The sequence below is a fragment of the Columba livia genome, chromosome 2 (assembly GCF_036013475.1).
Source record: "Columba livia isolate bColLiv1 breed racing homer chromosome 2, bColLiv1.pat.W.v2, whole genome shotgun sequence".
Lineage (NCBI taxonomy): Eukaryota > Metazoa > Chordata > Aves > Columbiformes > Columbidae > Columba > Columba livia.
In genome coordinates, this window is record NC_088603.1 from 4,364,491 (window position 1) to 4,379,791 (window position 15,301).

Consider the following 15,301-nt stretch of genomic DNA (forward strand, 5'->3'; position numbering starts at 1 on the left):
AGGAACAACATTGGAGTGAATTATGCTTCTGCTTTTGGCTGACCTGGAAACATTTCTTCCAGAAAATAAAACTGGCCTGAGGCTTTATGTTCTGGAGACTTCTTCTGCCAGTAAAACCTCCATTTTACTTTCTTTTCCACCTAACTTCATTATTTATTTGGTTCGTGTATCAGCTGTCTTGCATTTTACAGCAATGCCCCCTTCCCAGCTGAGCTCCTAGCATGGCCTACATTGGACTTTGGGACCACCCGTCTCACTATATGTCCTCTCCCTTTATTACTGGAAAGCTTCTTTACTGGACCAAGGATCCAGAAGAAAGAAAAATGATGGCAAAGAAAGATAATAAGTCTCAGTACACCATGAAAAGTCTTTCCATCAGCTATTTGATGTTCAGTCTCCTCATAAAAATTCAACACCTCTAGCAACCCCACCATTCCTACCAGATCCCATGATCTAGTTCGTACCCATATACCATCACCATGCACATTCAACTTGCATTAAGTCCCCAGATACACCCTTTTGCCTCAAGCTCTTTTCAGTCAGCCTCACAACTCACAGGCATCCAATGCAGTGCCTTAAAAGTTCTCCAGCAACCTCAGCAAAACACCAGCCACCTGCTCTGCCTGTCCTTTGTTCAAAATGTCCCTGCATCCTTCCCAATGCTGTTAACATTTCCAAGCCTTTTACTTTGCAAACATTTTGGATCAGGATGTGCACTCCATAAGCTGGAATGAAGGGTTATATGAAGTTATTCTGCATATATACAAAGACATTATTTACAGAATTTGTACAAAGGACACATATGGAACAACCGGGTGATGATGTTAATAACTCTGAACGGTGCAAAAGTCTCTTGGATAAAAGTTTTGTTTGGGCTGTGAAAAGGCTGCTGGTCTGTCCTTGATGGCACGTTTGAGGACATGATGGTGTTTGTAGGAGTAAGGAGCGTTTCAGAGATATATTGCTTCACAGCAGGCCTGCAAAAGCAGCAAAGGGACTGTCACAAATGGTAACTAGAAGAGTTGCACGGTCTGCCTGGAGTCACTGCCATCTTGTGGTGTGCGGTGCTGGCCTGTCTGGATGCATGCAGTACATCAAAACATTGTCCCCTGACAATGTATTGAGATGTACCCTCTCCCAAGCAAGATTTACATAATTACCAAAGGACACCTGCGAGATATAATTCTGTTATATCAGCTAGGAAAAGCTGCTTTCTCTTCCTCTAATCTCCTAGCATCTTTTGCACAGTTTAACTCTTCTAGTATTATTTTTAAATCCCTTTAAAAAACTACATGACAGCCTGGAAAGAGTAAAACCAACGGTTTCAGCTATTTTTTCTTGGTGCTGCAGGAAAGACAAGTTGTTAAGGTAACTGCAATTTCTCATAAAGAGTAGATTTTTAACTCTTAAAGTGTCAGCATATTTTTTTCAGAAAGCTTGATTGTGTGGACTCCAGATTAAAAGAAATCCTTCCAGCAGATGGCATTACCTGCTTTTCCAATGCTGAGCATCCCCAAGGTTACCTAAACCAGCCAGAGCTGGATTTTCAGAGCAGTGCAGAGGGATAGAAGCTGTTGAAAAAAAAACAGGCCTGAAAAACATGAAACATTTCAGTGCATCTCAAACTAAGGGAAGAAATAATTTGATCAATTCGAAAGTGCATTGTGTGACAGAGAATGATCTTCAAGAAAAAAAAAAAAATGCTGTGATAAGAAATACCTAATGCAATACTCTTTTTTTTAAAGCAAAAGTGGTGTTCAACTCACAGGTTACGATAGATAAATTTATATGCATCTGTATGTTGCAGCCTGTATATGATGTGGATGTCTAAGCCAGTACTAACAATTAAGAGCTCCCTAAAGTAAGCACCTAGATTTAAGTATTAACAATTAAGAGCTCCCTAAAGTAAGCACCTAGATTTGGCTAAATGTATAGCTGACGAGACATCACTGGCTATTGTTATGGAGTTGGATTCTGTTGTGTAAACATAGCTACTAAATGGCATTCGAGATGTCCTGGGCCATCCAAGAAATTTGCACTGTCCTTGATATAAAATTCAGATTTTTCAATATTTATACTTTTCCGGAAGAGCAGCTGGAGGCCAGGCAGGACACCACACCACACAGCTCCCAAAATCACACTAGCTACTTGTAATTAAGCATCCAGTTCCTGCTTTCAGTGTCTTATTATCTATAATGAAAGCCTGGCACCTAGTCCATGTGTACATGCCTTCCTATCCCCTCAGTTCTACTCCCTGAGTTAAACTCCACTATAGCTAAAGCATATGAAAGGATGGTCATAGTCTGATTTATTTGTATTCAGGCTACCCGTGTGGTTGCATTACAAGCACGTTACAACTTTCTTGTCATCTACTAAACTGCTGTACAAAAATTACTCCTCTCCAGCAAACTCAATCTCAAATTAAGTTGTGTTGAGTGGGCAAAGTTGACTGAGTCCACACCCAAGATTAAAAACAGACTCTAGAAGAGCCTAAACCAACAACGGATGAAGGATTAAATAATGAAATGCAGAGATGGGTCCAACTTTTTTTGAAATCCAGTGGTTACTGATTGCTCAGCTACTGGAATATACTAGAGAAACTGCCAGATTACAGTTTGATAGCTGTACCCCACTAAACAGAAGTTGTCGAAAATAGTCCTTTGGTGAAGTCAGAGAAGTGACCTATAAGTCTTGATGATGTAGGATTAAAAAGTGATTTAAAATAAATTTTAAAAAGACATTGAGAGATTAAAAAAAAAAAAAGTGAAGAATTTTTTTAGTTTCCAAGTAAGAATTTTTCAATTTCAGAAAATATATCTGTATTTGAGGCAGTACTCTCCTCAGTGTGTTGATAGACCTAGCAAATAAGGTTTTCTGGTGTTTGGTTCTTGGAGAAAATGTGCTATAGTGGGTATTGTTTCTTTAAAAAATGTGTGTATTTAACATAGGGCTTTTAGAGTGGGCTGAAATACTTTTGGAGGTGCCTTTTGTTTTTCTCCCTCTTAACTATAAAAGGAGCCTAAAAATATCACTTAGACTAGATGTAGCCTTTAGACATAAGGCCTTTTCCAGGTTCCTTGTTCCATATTTGCTAATGTCCCTGTTTAGTAAGATAGTGACTGATGAAACCCTTCTGCAGATGGTGTAAAGGGGAGACATGTCTTGTGCTGTGTCATTCAGCGCTCAAAGGAGCTGAGGCTGCCTCAGATTACCTAGTAAATCTCTGTAAATGGACTACTGTAGGCTATTTACAATGATTTGAAATATAGCAAAAAATAAAATCCATATATTTGCCCTGCACCCCTCAACTCCCAGCCTGCCCATTGACCCAAGACCCCATTTCAGCCCAGGCCCTGCCTCAGCAGTTCTGTAGGGTTCCAAGTATCTGTACTTTGGCTAAACAATGAAGGAGAATAGCAACTGAAAGTTATAGCCTTGTAGATGATTCACAGATCCATGAGGGCCAGACAAAGACTTACAGTAGCTGAAGCTGAGGAAAAAGATGAGAGAAATATCAGAAATACTACATCTACTGTGGAATCCTCTGTTCCAGTAGGGTAGATGTACCTGATCTTTCAAAAATGAACCTGACAATAAAATTATTGAGGTTTGCTTTGACTAGAAAAGAAACAAATACTTGAAGCATATGAGATGTTTTGGAGACTTGTATTTTTCCACTTTTGCCAACTGGCAGTGGCTTTGTTTTAGGACTACGTAGAATCATAGAATGTCCTGAGTTGGAAGGGACCCACAAGGATCATCGAGTCCAACTCCTGTCCCTGCACAGGACAAACCCACAGGTCACACCATATGTCTGAGGATGTTGTCCAGTCTCTTCTTGAACACTGTCAGGCTTGGGGCTGTGACACCTCCCTGGGGAGCCTGTTCCAGTGTCCAGCACCCTCTGGGTGAAGAACCTTTCCCTCATGTCCAACCTAAACCTCCCCTGGCACATCTTCCTGACATTCTCTCAGGTTTGGCACCTGCCCCTCCTGCTCCCCTTGTGAGGAGCTGTAACCGCCATGAGCTCTCCCCTCAGTCTCCTCTTCTCCAGGCTGAACAAACCAGGTGACTTCAGCCACTTCTCATACGGCTTCCTCTCCAAATCCTTCACCAACTTCATAGCACTTCTCTGGACACTCTCTAGTAGCTTAATATCTTTTTTATCCTGTGGCACCCAGAACTGTACACTATGCTCCAGGTGAGGCTGCCCCAGTGCAGAGCAGAGCGGGACAATACCCTCCCTGCCCGGCTGGCCATGCTGTGCTGGATGCACCCAGGACACGGTTGACTCTCTTGGCTACCAGGGCACACTGTAGGCTCATGTTCAACTTGCCGTCAACAAGACTTTCTTTTCTTGTGTAGACCTCTTAGAAATAATACATAGGTCCCAAAGGCCCTGTGGATCAAAGCTCAGAGCCACAGGGGTTACTAGTAGCAACGGAGAGTGTGTAGCATTTGTATTGAGAGTATTAGACCACAGTCATGCTTGATACTGATGCAGCGTGCTGAACGCCTTCCTCATGGGACACCACTGACTGATAGTGAAAGAAGACTGTGCATTGTTTGCTAATGGCAAAGACTTCACACCTGATTAGTCCAGGACTGACTTTGCCCAGCAGAATCCAGGGACTCCTTCCTGTGAGGAAGGAAGTTAATCCTTTTAGCCCCAAAAACTCCATCCTTCTGCTTCAGGAACAAATACTCTACCCTGTAACTTCACAGACAATAAATTTCTCTTTGGTGAAATTTCATATCAGAACAGACTTATACAAAATGATAATACATTTATTGTGTCATCTACAGCAGTATACATGTTAAAAACAATTTCTCAAAACACAAAAAAGGTTAGAAAGCAGCAATCTTTCACAGATATCTGTGTTTCCACCTCATAACAAAGCTGAATAACCCCAGATCCCATTACCTATTAAACCAATTTTGACCAAAAAAGGTCAGTATTAGACTCAACAGGCCGGTAAATTTGTACCTTGACACAGTCAAAAGCCAAAATACAGCTTGCCATTCAATAACTTGGTACTTCTCAGAGCTATAGCATGTTACATTGCCACTAAATTGACAAGAAGAAGGAAAGGAGAATGAACACATCAAGTATTTGTTTTTACAGGTTATACCAGTACACGAAGGCCTCTTGAGACTTCTCTGCAAGCACGAAGTCCATTGAAAAAGGTATATCCAGAAGCCTAAGTCATTTCAGACACTGAAGAGTGTCATATCACACAGTATCATATCACACAGTAATTGTTTACACGGATGAATTCCCCAAAAGAAAGCCAATGGGAAATTGCAATTTTAATCATAAGAAGGTGAAGGACCACGAGGTTCAAGACATTTTTCAAGCTCTGCTGGTGTGTTTTCATATACAAAGTACAATGTGTATTTAGCTGAACTTAGCTCTTTAGTGTGGATATGCATGGAGCTTAACATCAGAGTATCTCCGTATCTTCTTAGTATTACTCTTAAATGCAATTCTGAACCGGTTGCATGTTCCTGACTGCTAAAAGCAGAATGTAAAATCCCTTTTGTCACTGCATGTGCACTATATACCATGGTTTGTTTCTGGACACAGAAGTGCTGGTCATATGGACACAATCTGACAGAGAGAACAAGACTTCCTGAAAATTACTAAACTACTAAGCCTTTAGCAGGCATGTACCTCCCCCAAATCTGGTTCGTAATACCCAACTGAAGTCACCCTCAAGCTTTTCAAGACCATTACTTCTCAGCATGCATGAAAGAGAACAATAGTGACTGGGCTAAGTTGTCAAGAGAAAAGTCATCTACATATAGATTTCCATAGTGTCAGCATCTTTCTCTGATCTGGTCAGCTAGACTTCCTGGTGGAAAGAAACAGATATTGCAAAGTGTGAATCATCTCATCCTTGAGTAGACATCAACAATATGTTTGATGCCTGTGCCCTAAAATTGCTCATTGCTCTCGTGACCACAAAGGCAAAGAGAAGGAACTAGATGAAAGGAAGATATCTTCACTATTGTTGTCTAAAGTTAAGTGATGTGGGTATGTCCTTAGCTGCCTGTTTAGTGACACAGGATCTTTTCCAGGACTTTGCCTATGAGCCAGAATGCCTAACGCTGAAAGTGTCAGATGTTGAAAGGGATACATATTTAATATAGCCCTTGATCTCTAACTTTCTAAGAAAGAAAATCAGGTAAAACCAGATATTTGGTTGCATCTTTGCATTATGTACGTTTCTAGTTGTAGACTCAGGAGTCAAACGGACACTGCCTTCACAGAGATATCTAAGTCTTGCCATCTGACTTTGGAGCTGAATCCCATCCAGTGAGTTTATCTCAGTTTCCTAGGCATCCAAACAGAGCTCATAGATTTTACAGAGGCACTGTAAGAGAAACTTGTCTTGTCCAGCAGCTGGAGGCTAAGTAGGATCTCATGTAGTGGCCCATACATTCTGCTCTATCTGGTTTTATTACTTTGTCCTGTGCCCCTTTAGACCTTTCACTCTATAATAGCTCTTCTGAGGTCATATTTATTGCTCTACAGTGTCATGTAGCAGATGATTTTAAGTATCCTACATTTCTCTGGAAGCCTTGCCCACAAGAGAAAATCTCAGAACAGAAAATGAAGTCTTACTATCATGAAATCATATAATGAAAGAAAAGAGGAAAACCTTGATTTGTTGGACTTTCTGGGTGCATCCACTGAATGTGGAAACTATGAAGATTACCTTCGGCATTGAGATCCTTGCACTTGGTCATCCAAGAAGGCTTCATAGGACTTCATGGCAGCTGTGAAATCACAGTTAGCCTGTTTCTGTAGATGTTGAGGGCACAGAGGGGTATGTACAGTAGCATCATCCAGGATGTAGCATCTGTTCTACCTGTATCTTCTCAAACCAGTCACTCATGGTAAAAAAACCTGCAAAGAGACCTGGTTATACTGATGTTTCGTCCTATCCCTTCTGCAATATTGGTATAAAGATACTCCTTGTGATTATAGCTTGCTAACAGTGGTCATGTTTTCCTCACCATCTCCTCTCTCATTATTTGTCAAAGTGGATGTTGGATGGGAGGTGTTGAGAGGTTCATTAAAGACTGGATGACACTATGTGCAGAAAGTTGAAAAAACAGACAATCAACTAATTGTCCATGGAAAATAGCCTGTAGTAACTCATCCTCAGCTGTTTGCAGGTTTTCAACCTCTTTTTGATCTGTGAGATGCTTCACATAAGTAAAGACAAAAGCCCTTCAGCAGCCTTACAAACATATATTCCTATAAACAAAGAACGAACTTATTTTCCTTAATCATCTTCCATGGACACTTCAGAAATAGTCTACAGGCTCTGAAATCGCTACAGCTCACGGATTGAAAATGTCTGCCACGGGCAATTGTTCCTGAAACACTATCGACAAGCAATTTCAAATAACAAGGCAAATAAAGCCAATGGTGTTTTGCATCACTCTTACTGCCACTGTGTACTAAAGTCACTCTAGAATTATTTTTCATTTTTGCTATACCCTCTGAAAGTTTTTTATCTGATTTCTGGCAGGACCAGGGTGAAAAAATAAAGTGACGTTAAGTATCTGCATGGTTCACAGGACGGATTTAGTAGGGGTTTAGTAACAGTGTCAGATACATGAGCACTGAAACCTCACAAGCTGACACAATCCATGCGTTTTTGCCCATTTGAATGTTGATATCCTCCCGTATGTTTACTGAATGAGTGTCCTATTCCTTTGATTGGAAAACAGCAGCAATACAGATTTTCTTGCAAGATCATAACTGAAACCAGAAAAGGAGAAGATCAGAATAGTTTCTGCCTTTAAATCTGACTGAATGAAAACCACTCAAAACCCAAATCTCATTTATACACTTTAAAGACTAGATTTTTTTTTTTTGTTTTTAGGGTGCTTGGCATGCTAATTCCAGTTAATTTTCTTGCTGTTCTCAAAGGATTTGCATATGTCTGTATTTGCTTCTTTGCATTGTTTTTGCTGACCAAATTGAGATGAGAGCTGAAACAAATGGAGCTTAATAGTATGATTATTTTTAGCCTTATCTTTCAGCTGCACAATCATAGATAAGCTGTAGACTTTATCTGAATTAAAGCTGTTCATATTTCAGGAAGGGAAAAAGGAACTGGAGGCAAGATTAGTGACAAGGAGTACAAACAATCCAAGAGTTACTTTAGTTTGAAACTCAGAAAAAGGTTTCTAGATGCTGGAAGAGTGAAGTTCTACAATAAATTTCCAGTGGGAAGAGAAGGTAAGAAAAAGAGAAGCATACTGAATTTTAAAAGGGGATTTAATCAGTTTAGGAGTGGCAGTAGTATGCTGTGAAAATAACGGCAATTACAGAATTTCTTTCAGATTAACTCTCCTTATGGGTCTGTAATGCTCTGAAACACTTGAGAATCAGAGACTAATAGCTCTAACTCTGCTAAATATGTTTTATTCTTGATCATTTTGGCTTTAAATACTTTTAGTTACTGGTTTCTTATGTCCATGGAATTTATGAAATTAAAAAAAATTAAAATCTTTGAGCTAACCAGAGGTCCTATGTAGCCTTTCATAAGCAAGTACAGAAGCTATTATTCTATGCAGAAGCAGAATTTCATCTATCATTGATATGACAATATTATGAAAAAACACAGTTTTACAAAATCACACGGGCAAGACAAATTATGGCAACCAATCTGTTCATCACTGCTGATGAGAATCAGATTCTCCCAGGTCAAGTTTTGAGTGGGAGTCTAACAAACACTATGTTGTGTCCAGTTCTGGTGCCCACAATTCAAGAAGGACATGGCCAAAATGGACAAGGTCAGAAGAATGGCCATGAAGATGATCAAAGGGGTGGACAACCTGCTAAATGGTGAAACACTGAAGGAATTAGGTCTTTTCTTCCCAGACAAGAGAAGGCTCAGGGAGGACCTCATCACAGTATTCTAGCACTAAAAGGATAGCTACAAAGAGGATGGAGGCTGTTTCTTCTTCAGGACCGACATGGAAAAGACAATGGGAACAGGCACATGTTTCACTGGGAATAGTTTCACCTTGATATAAGAAAAAAAATAAATTACAGTGAGAACACTGTAAAATGTAAAGCCACAATTCACTGGAATGTCACCAGGGATGTGGTAGAGTCTTCATCACTGGAGGTTTTCAAGATGTGATTGGATAGGCTGCTAAATAATCTTGTCTGGGCTCCCTTTCCCATGAAACTTTGGACCAGATGGTTGTTTGAAGTCCCTTCCATACTGGGCTGTTGATTCTATGATTCTGTGTTTCCACGAAGTGCTCTGCATTCCATTCTGGAAAGTATCTTACAGTCATTGTTGATGATGGAGGCAGTCTAGGGAAAACCACCTTTGCAAATGCAATCTCAGATTAGCAGCACAGTTGTTTCTGTCCACTTCCGGTTGTTATTTAGCCTTGTAGTTGCAAGACACAGTTCTTTAATAACAATGATGGATAGCTGCTGAAAAGGAGCTAGACACCAAATATACAGTCTGAATTTAGCTTCCAAAATGCATGGTTTTTGCATTTCACTCTAAACTCACCTGCCTTCGTCTCTTTTCCTTCTCCACCCTATTTTAACACCTGTTTTTCAACTACAAATGCTTAAATGATGCAGAGGAACATGGATATTTTTCCTTTCTGAAATAAAAAAATCCCACAGCTAAGCATTTAAGTTTCACTACCTGGACTCTGAGTTCCAGATATACTAAATGTAAGTAAAGGTAAAAGGAGGTGAGGTCAATGCAGCAATGAGAGAAGCCCTGTCCTTTGAAATATAGGTTGTACTTATCATTTTGGGATGTTAATTGTCCTGTAGTACCAGCACTCCACATCCAAAAGTCAATAATGGAACAGTGGCTAGCTACAGTAAATAGTCACAAAAGCTGCAGCACAGAAACATTCTGCACGATTACAAAAGCAAAATAAGAAAATTAGACAAGAAATACATTATGGACATGGTAGGAAAAATGGCTCAAGGAGCACTGCACTCTTGTTTTTCTTTCAATTATCTATTGTTTTTAATAACATAGCTTTTTTAGGTCCAAAATATATTTCACAGTGAAAAATCAAACAAAGCACTGTTACACTCAATTGATATTTACACACACTTAGAAGCAAACCACCTGTTGGTTTCTTCCAGCCTGAAACAAATAGAAATGACAGTCACTGTGCATGGTGCCCATGCACATCCAGCATCTTCAGCTTACATTCAACATAAAGATTTCTTGAGAGCTATTTTGTGCGATGGCATCAGAGTCTGGTTTAAATAACTACATAAACCTGAAGTATGATCTTTCCAGTAACACTGAGAAAGTTCAAGTGACTCAGGAAAGTCACATTTGCAAGTGTACCAACACCGCCAAGAAAAACCATAATAAATGGGGGTTGGTTGTATAATATATTGTATATTAAATATGCCAAGAGATTCCATTTCTTTTAGTAAGTTCAGTGCTGGTGAAAGGTACTGAAGAGTTCATTTTGTCCACTGAAGAAGAAACACAGGGACTGTAACATCAGAAATTTCCTCTCCTCTACCTTCCAGCTTGCCTGATTCCTGATCATTTACTCTAGGAATTTAAGGGGTAAACCCAAATTTTCATGACTATTCAGTCCTTGGCTGAACCCACCAAAAAATAACAGTAACAATAAGGTGCTCAGGCCAAATCTAAAACCAAAGTGAAGTGGCTTTGTTCAAATATTTACAACAGTTTTCTGTACTGATTTTAATTTAGCTGAGGACTTGGTCTCTGTGCAGTATTGGTGGTTTTGGTGACACTGACATTTTCCCAGGAGGCACTGGGCTGAGATCCACCAACTCACATTGAAGAGCGCTGTCAGACAGCCAGGAAAACAACAGAATCTGAAAGCAAGCTCAGAGAAAGCCTCAACAACAACAAAAAAAGTGATAATAATAAAAATAGATCCAGACATCTTGCTCTGGACTGGAACATCAAAAAGTCTCCAGCTAGAGGCAGTTATTCAACGTCTTTTTCTCAAAAGTTCTAATTTATTAATGCTTGAAAACTGGCTACTAGCCATTCATGCAAAATATACTTTTTGATTTTTAAATAACACACTTACAGTATTGTCAATATAATACCTTGTGAAAGCCCATACTACAGAAAATACAAAACTAAAAGTTATCCCATTTAAGATTAGATAGTCTGATTCAAAACATGTCTAGGTATGCATTTATCTGACAGATATGACTTCCCCCATCTCCTGTGTCTTTCTGGACTTTAAAGTGCATGGTTTCTTGGGAAACCTTCTAAAATAGCTTTTAGCATCATCTAATGAGAGAGGAAGCCCTAATCTATCAGTTAAAAATACTTTCGTGACTTTTGCAGACAGTCTGGTAGAGGGGAACAAATTCTGCTCTCAGAGCAGCAAACCAGTGCTGAAGACTTTGGAAAAGAAAAGTAGGTGTCCAGATCAGTTAGCAATAGGACAAGGGGGCATGGGCTTAAACTCTGCCAGGGGAAATTTAGGCTGGATATTAAAAAGCAATTCTTTGCAGAGAGAGTGGTCAGGCATTGGAATGGCTGCCCAGGGAGGTGCTGGACTCGCCGTCCCTGGAGGTTTTTAAACTGAGATTGGACATGGCACTTAGTGCCATGATCTAGTAAACGGACTAGAGTTGGACCAAGGGCTGGACTTGATGATCTGTGAGGCCTTTTCCAACCCAGTCGATTCTGTGATTCTGTGATTCTGTGATCATTTAAGTCCCACTTAAGACACTGGAGTGCAATTTAAGTGATTTAAAACTTTTTGCTGGTCATCTGTGCAAGGACAGATTTCACCAGAACGGGGGTTACCATCTCATAAAACTATGACCCTGTACAAACACAAAGTCAATATCAACATTTCTGCCTATTTCAAATTATTTTTACATTCATTTACACTGCTACAACTGAGAGCAGATTATGTCCCGTAAAGCACTATATAAGTGTTAAGTATTATAATTAATAACTCTTTCCCAACTTCTGAGACCTTTTTTTCCTCCTTTTAAAAATAAGGAAACCAGTATTATTTTTTAAAACTATGCAAAAATGACATTAAAACTTTTTTTTTTTTTTTTTACCCAAACTAACCAAAACCAGTGAAATTAAAAGCTCACACTCAGCTGACACTAGAATTCTAAGTCTTTCACTTTTTTTTGTACATGATCATGTCAACTAACACTGAAGAGCAAGCCTGAATTTTGAATTTCCTGGTTACTATTAGTTTCAGTTCAAAACTTCACATTCATAAAGTTATTTTCACTTTTTTAATATATGCATATACTTCCACATGCATATATATATATTATATATATATCAGTCCATAAATCCAAAATTAAGTGAATTCTAGGAGGGTCTTCAAAGCCTTTATGCATTGTATAAAGACTTTTAAGAATTGACATAACTGACATTTGATTGAAGCAGCTATGTACCAGTCGTGGCTTTAACTACAAGGCAAAGACTGAGAGAACATTTTAGTTCCCCTTAAAGAAAAGCAGTAAGACCATTGGTGGTTAAATAAACAGAATATCCAAAGAAAGAAAAAACTGCCAGGTGTGGGAAGTCATCCAAACTCTTTATGTTTTCCTTCCATACCATCTCAGTGTTCAGTTCAGTTGCTCACCAAATGTAGATGACTTTCACTTTCCAAGATGATCATGCCAGATCCCTCTTGTGCCTTTGGCTCTGGCAGGGAAGAGTCAACACACACAAGTCAACCAGGTTGCGAAGGCACCGCACTCTGTGTGACAGCACTACCCAAAAACATGCCCTGTTTGGACACAGATGCAAAGGGTTCAAGGTTATCTGGAGGGACTGGCCATCCTAGAACTGAATTTTACTCTTAAGGTGGGAGGGAGGGCACAGTTATTTTTATTGTTCAAAGAATCCAATTAATCAATCTATTGATCAACCACTCAATGCCAAAAATATAGATATATCTCAACCGCATGATCCTTTTAGAAAATTCACAGCTTTTCTAGAACATAAAGCATTCTCAGAAGTGTCCCTGGGTATAGAAAGACAGCTGATCCCATCTCTTTTGCCTGGAGCCCCCCACTGAGCGATGGTAGCTATGCAGCTTCACATTGGAACAGCAGTTTCTTTAAGTCCACTGGGAATGTCTGACTAAATCCAGTCATGAACTCAATTTTCCGGAGTACTTCCTGAATCGGCTGGTTTGATTAACCCAAGCATATCAGCTCCATCCTAAGACTCAAAAGAGAAACACCGCAGAAATTCACATGCCAAAAGACAGGGACACACTAAGATATGTTTGACTCGAAAGAAAAAAAAGAAAACAAAAAAGAGGCAAATCCAAACCAAAACGGAAAACAACTTGAAAAAATAACAATGGGCATGTCCATTCACAGATTAGTATCAGTTTGGCAACCAAGGATCACAACTGCACAGCAATCACTTGTTACTTTTGACTCACAACAGATTACTTGCGGATGCTCTGAAATGTAAATCATTGAGTGGGTGGGCTTGGCCTGTTGTTTATCTTTTAAATTTTTTTCTATTAATGGCCTTGAGTACAGTTGGGTATTTACAGTGGTCATTAAAAAGATATATGTATATACACACACATTTCCTTTGCTTTTTCACCTCTACAGACATTGAGGAAAGGAAAGGGAAAGGAAAGGGAAAGGAAAGGAAAGGAAAGGAAAGGAAAGGAAAGGGAAGGGAAAGGAAAGGAAAGGAAAGGAAAGGAAAGGAAAGGAAAGGAAAGGAAAGGAAAGGAAAGGAAAGGAAAGGAAAGGAAAGGAAAGGAAAGGAAAGGAAAGGAAAGGAAAGGAAAGGAAAGGAAAGGAAAGGAAAGGAAAGGAAAGGAAAGGAAAGGAAAGGAAAGGAAAGGAAAGGAAAGGAAAGGAAAGGAAAGGAAAGGAAAGGAAAGGAAAGGAAAGGAAAGGAAAGGAAAGGAAAGGAAAGGAAAGGAAAGGAAAGGAAAGGAAAGGAAAGGAAAGGAAAGGAAAGGAAAGGAAAGGAAAGGAAAGGAAAGGAAAGGAAAGGAAAGGAAAGGAAAGGAAAGGAAAGGAAAGGAAAGGAAAGGAAAGGAAAGGAGACTTCAGTCACCACCAAAAATATGTTGTTGTTTTTTTCTTTTTAAAGGGATGGTTTTTGGTTTGTTTGTCGATCAATTTGTTTTCCTTAGCTGCTCATGTCGCTAGGTTCTCCGCATTTATGCTGGACATCCGAATCTGAGAGCTGCTCTTGCTCAGAATGGAGAGTTGTGTCCCCCCGTTCACTCCGCTGCTCGCTAGAGAAGGATGACGATGTTTGAAATCCACAGCAAAATACCGGTTGACTTTCCAGCTCCTCCATTTTCTCTTTATTTCTGATTGCACCTTTAGGGAGAAACTTCAAAAGGTCATTTTTTATGTACTTAGCCGCCTGAGGACATGCTGACAAATTATCAAGTTTAGAAAAAAGCCCCACAAATTGATAGAACAATTTTTAGGACTATTAATAAAATCCTCACTCCAGCAAAACCTGAAGTAACTTTTCCATGTTTGAATAAGGCCCAGGCACGTGGTGGGAATAACAGCCTGGGTTTTGTGTCTCTGAATTCAGATAATTTAGGATCAGCCCAGAGTTTCATAGAAGATCTGTTCAACACCAACTCTTGGAAAAAATATTCTGTTTTCATCGATGGCCAGTAACAAATACATACCAAGGAGTCAAATAGACCAGCAAGCAAAAGATACTAGAAAGTAATGAAATAACCTGTCCACAAAGGCAGCTTGTCTCTCACGGGTCATTAATGGATGCAGGTCTACTGAAAAGTTTACCTTCTGCTTTCAGATCACCTCTATGCAGATGAAGGCTTTTGGATTCATATACATTCACAACAACCTCCTTTCCCTTGAGCTTTTGCATGGGCGTCCACAGTAAATCACCAACAGTAAACCAATCCATGGTCAGAAGTCCAATTAGAAAATAAACAAATAATTCTATATCTTTTCTACTAATCTTTTCTACTCATCTGTTACTCATTTTTGACAGGAGCTTGCAGCATATTTCTGAATGAAATAGCATAAGAACAAGGAAGCATGTAAATATATTTTTTTCCCAATATACTTTTCTAGTCTCCAATGAGCTGGTGTGTCAAAGACAGTTCTTGTCCCTAATAGTCATCGCTAGATTTTCCTAGACTAATACCATTGTCAAAATGGATCAGCATATGGCTAAATGCTAAACCAGTGCTTCAACAGTATGGACACTAACTGCACGGAGGAAAAATCCAACTGGAAGACTTACATTCCCCTTCTAGTAGCTCTAAATTT

At 39.4% G+C, this 15,301-nt stretch overlaps 1 protein-coding gene across 12 annotated transcripts in view; it reads right to left on the reverse strand.

The window, feature by feature from the left end:
- Window positions 1–4,767: 4,767 nt before the first annotated feature.
- Window positions 4,768–15,301, reverse strand: part of ADCYAP1R1 (ADCYAP receptor type I) — a 157,162-nt gene continuing 146,628 nt past the window's right edge. For 7 of the 12 annotated variants that reach the window (XM_065050329.1, XM_065050331.1, XM_065050334.1 and 4 more), the window contains one exon: window positions 4,768–14,375. In XM_065050329.1, coding sequence (XP_064906401.1) covers window positions 14,166–14,375 — 210 coding nt within the window. In that variant the 3' untranslated portion in view covers window positions 4,768–14,165. The remainder of the gene's footprint in view (window positions 14,376–15,301) is intronic. The other 5 variants (XM_065050339.1, XM_065050332.1, XM_065050336.1 and 2 more) reach the window with 1 other exon arrangement.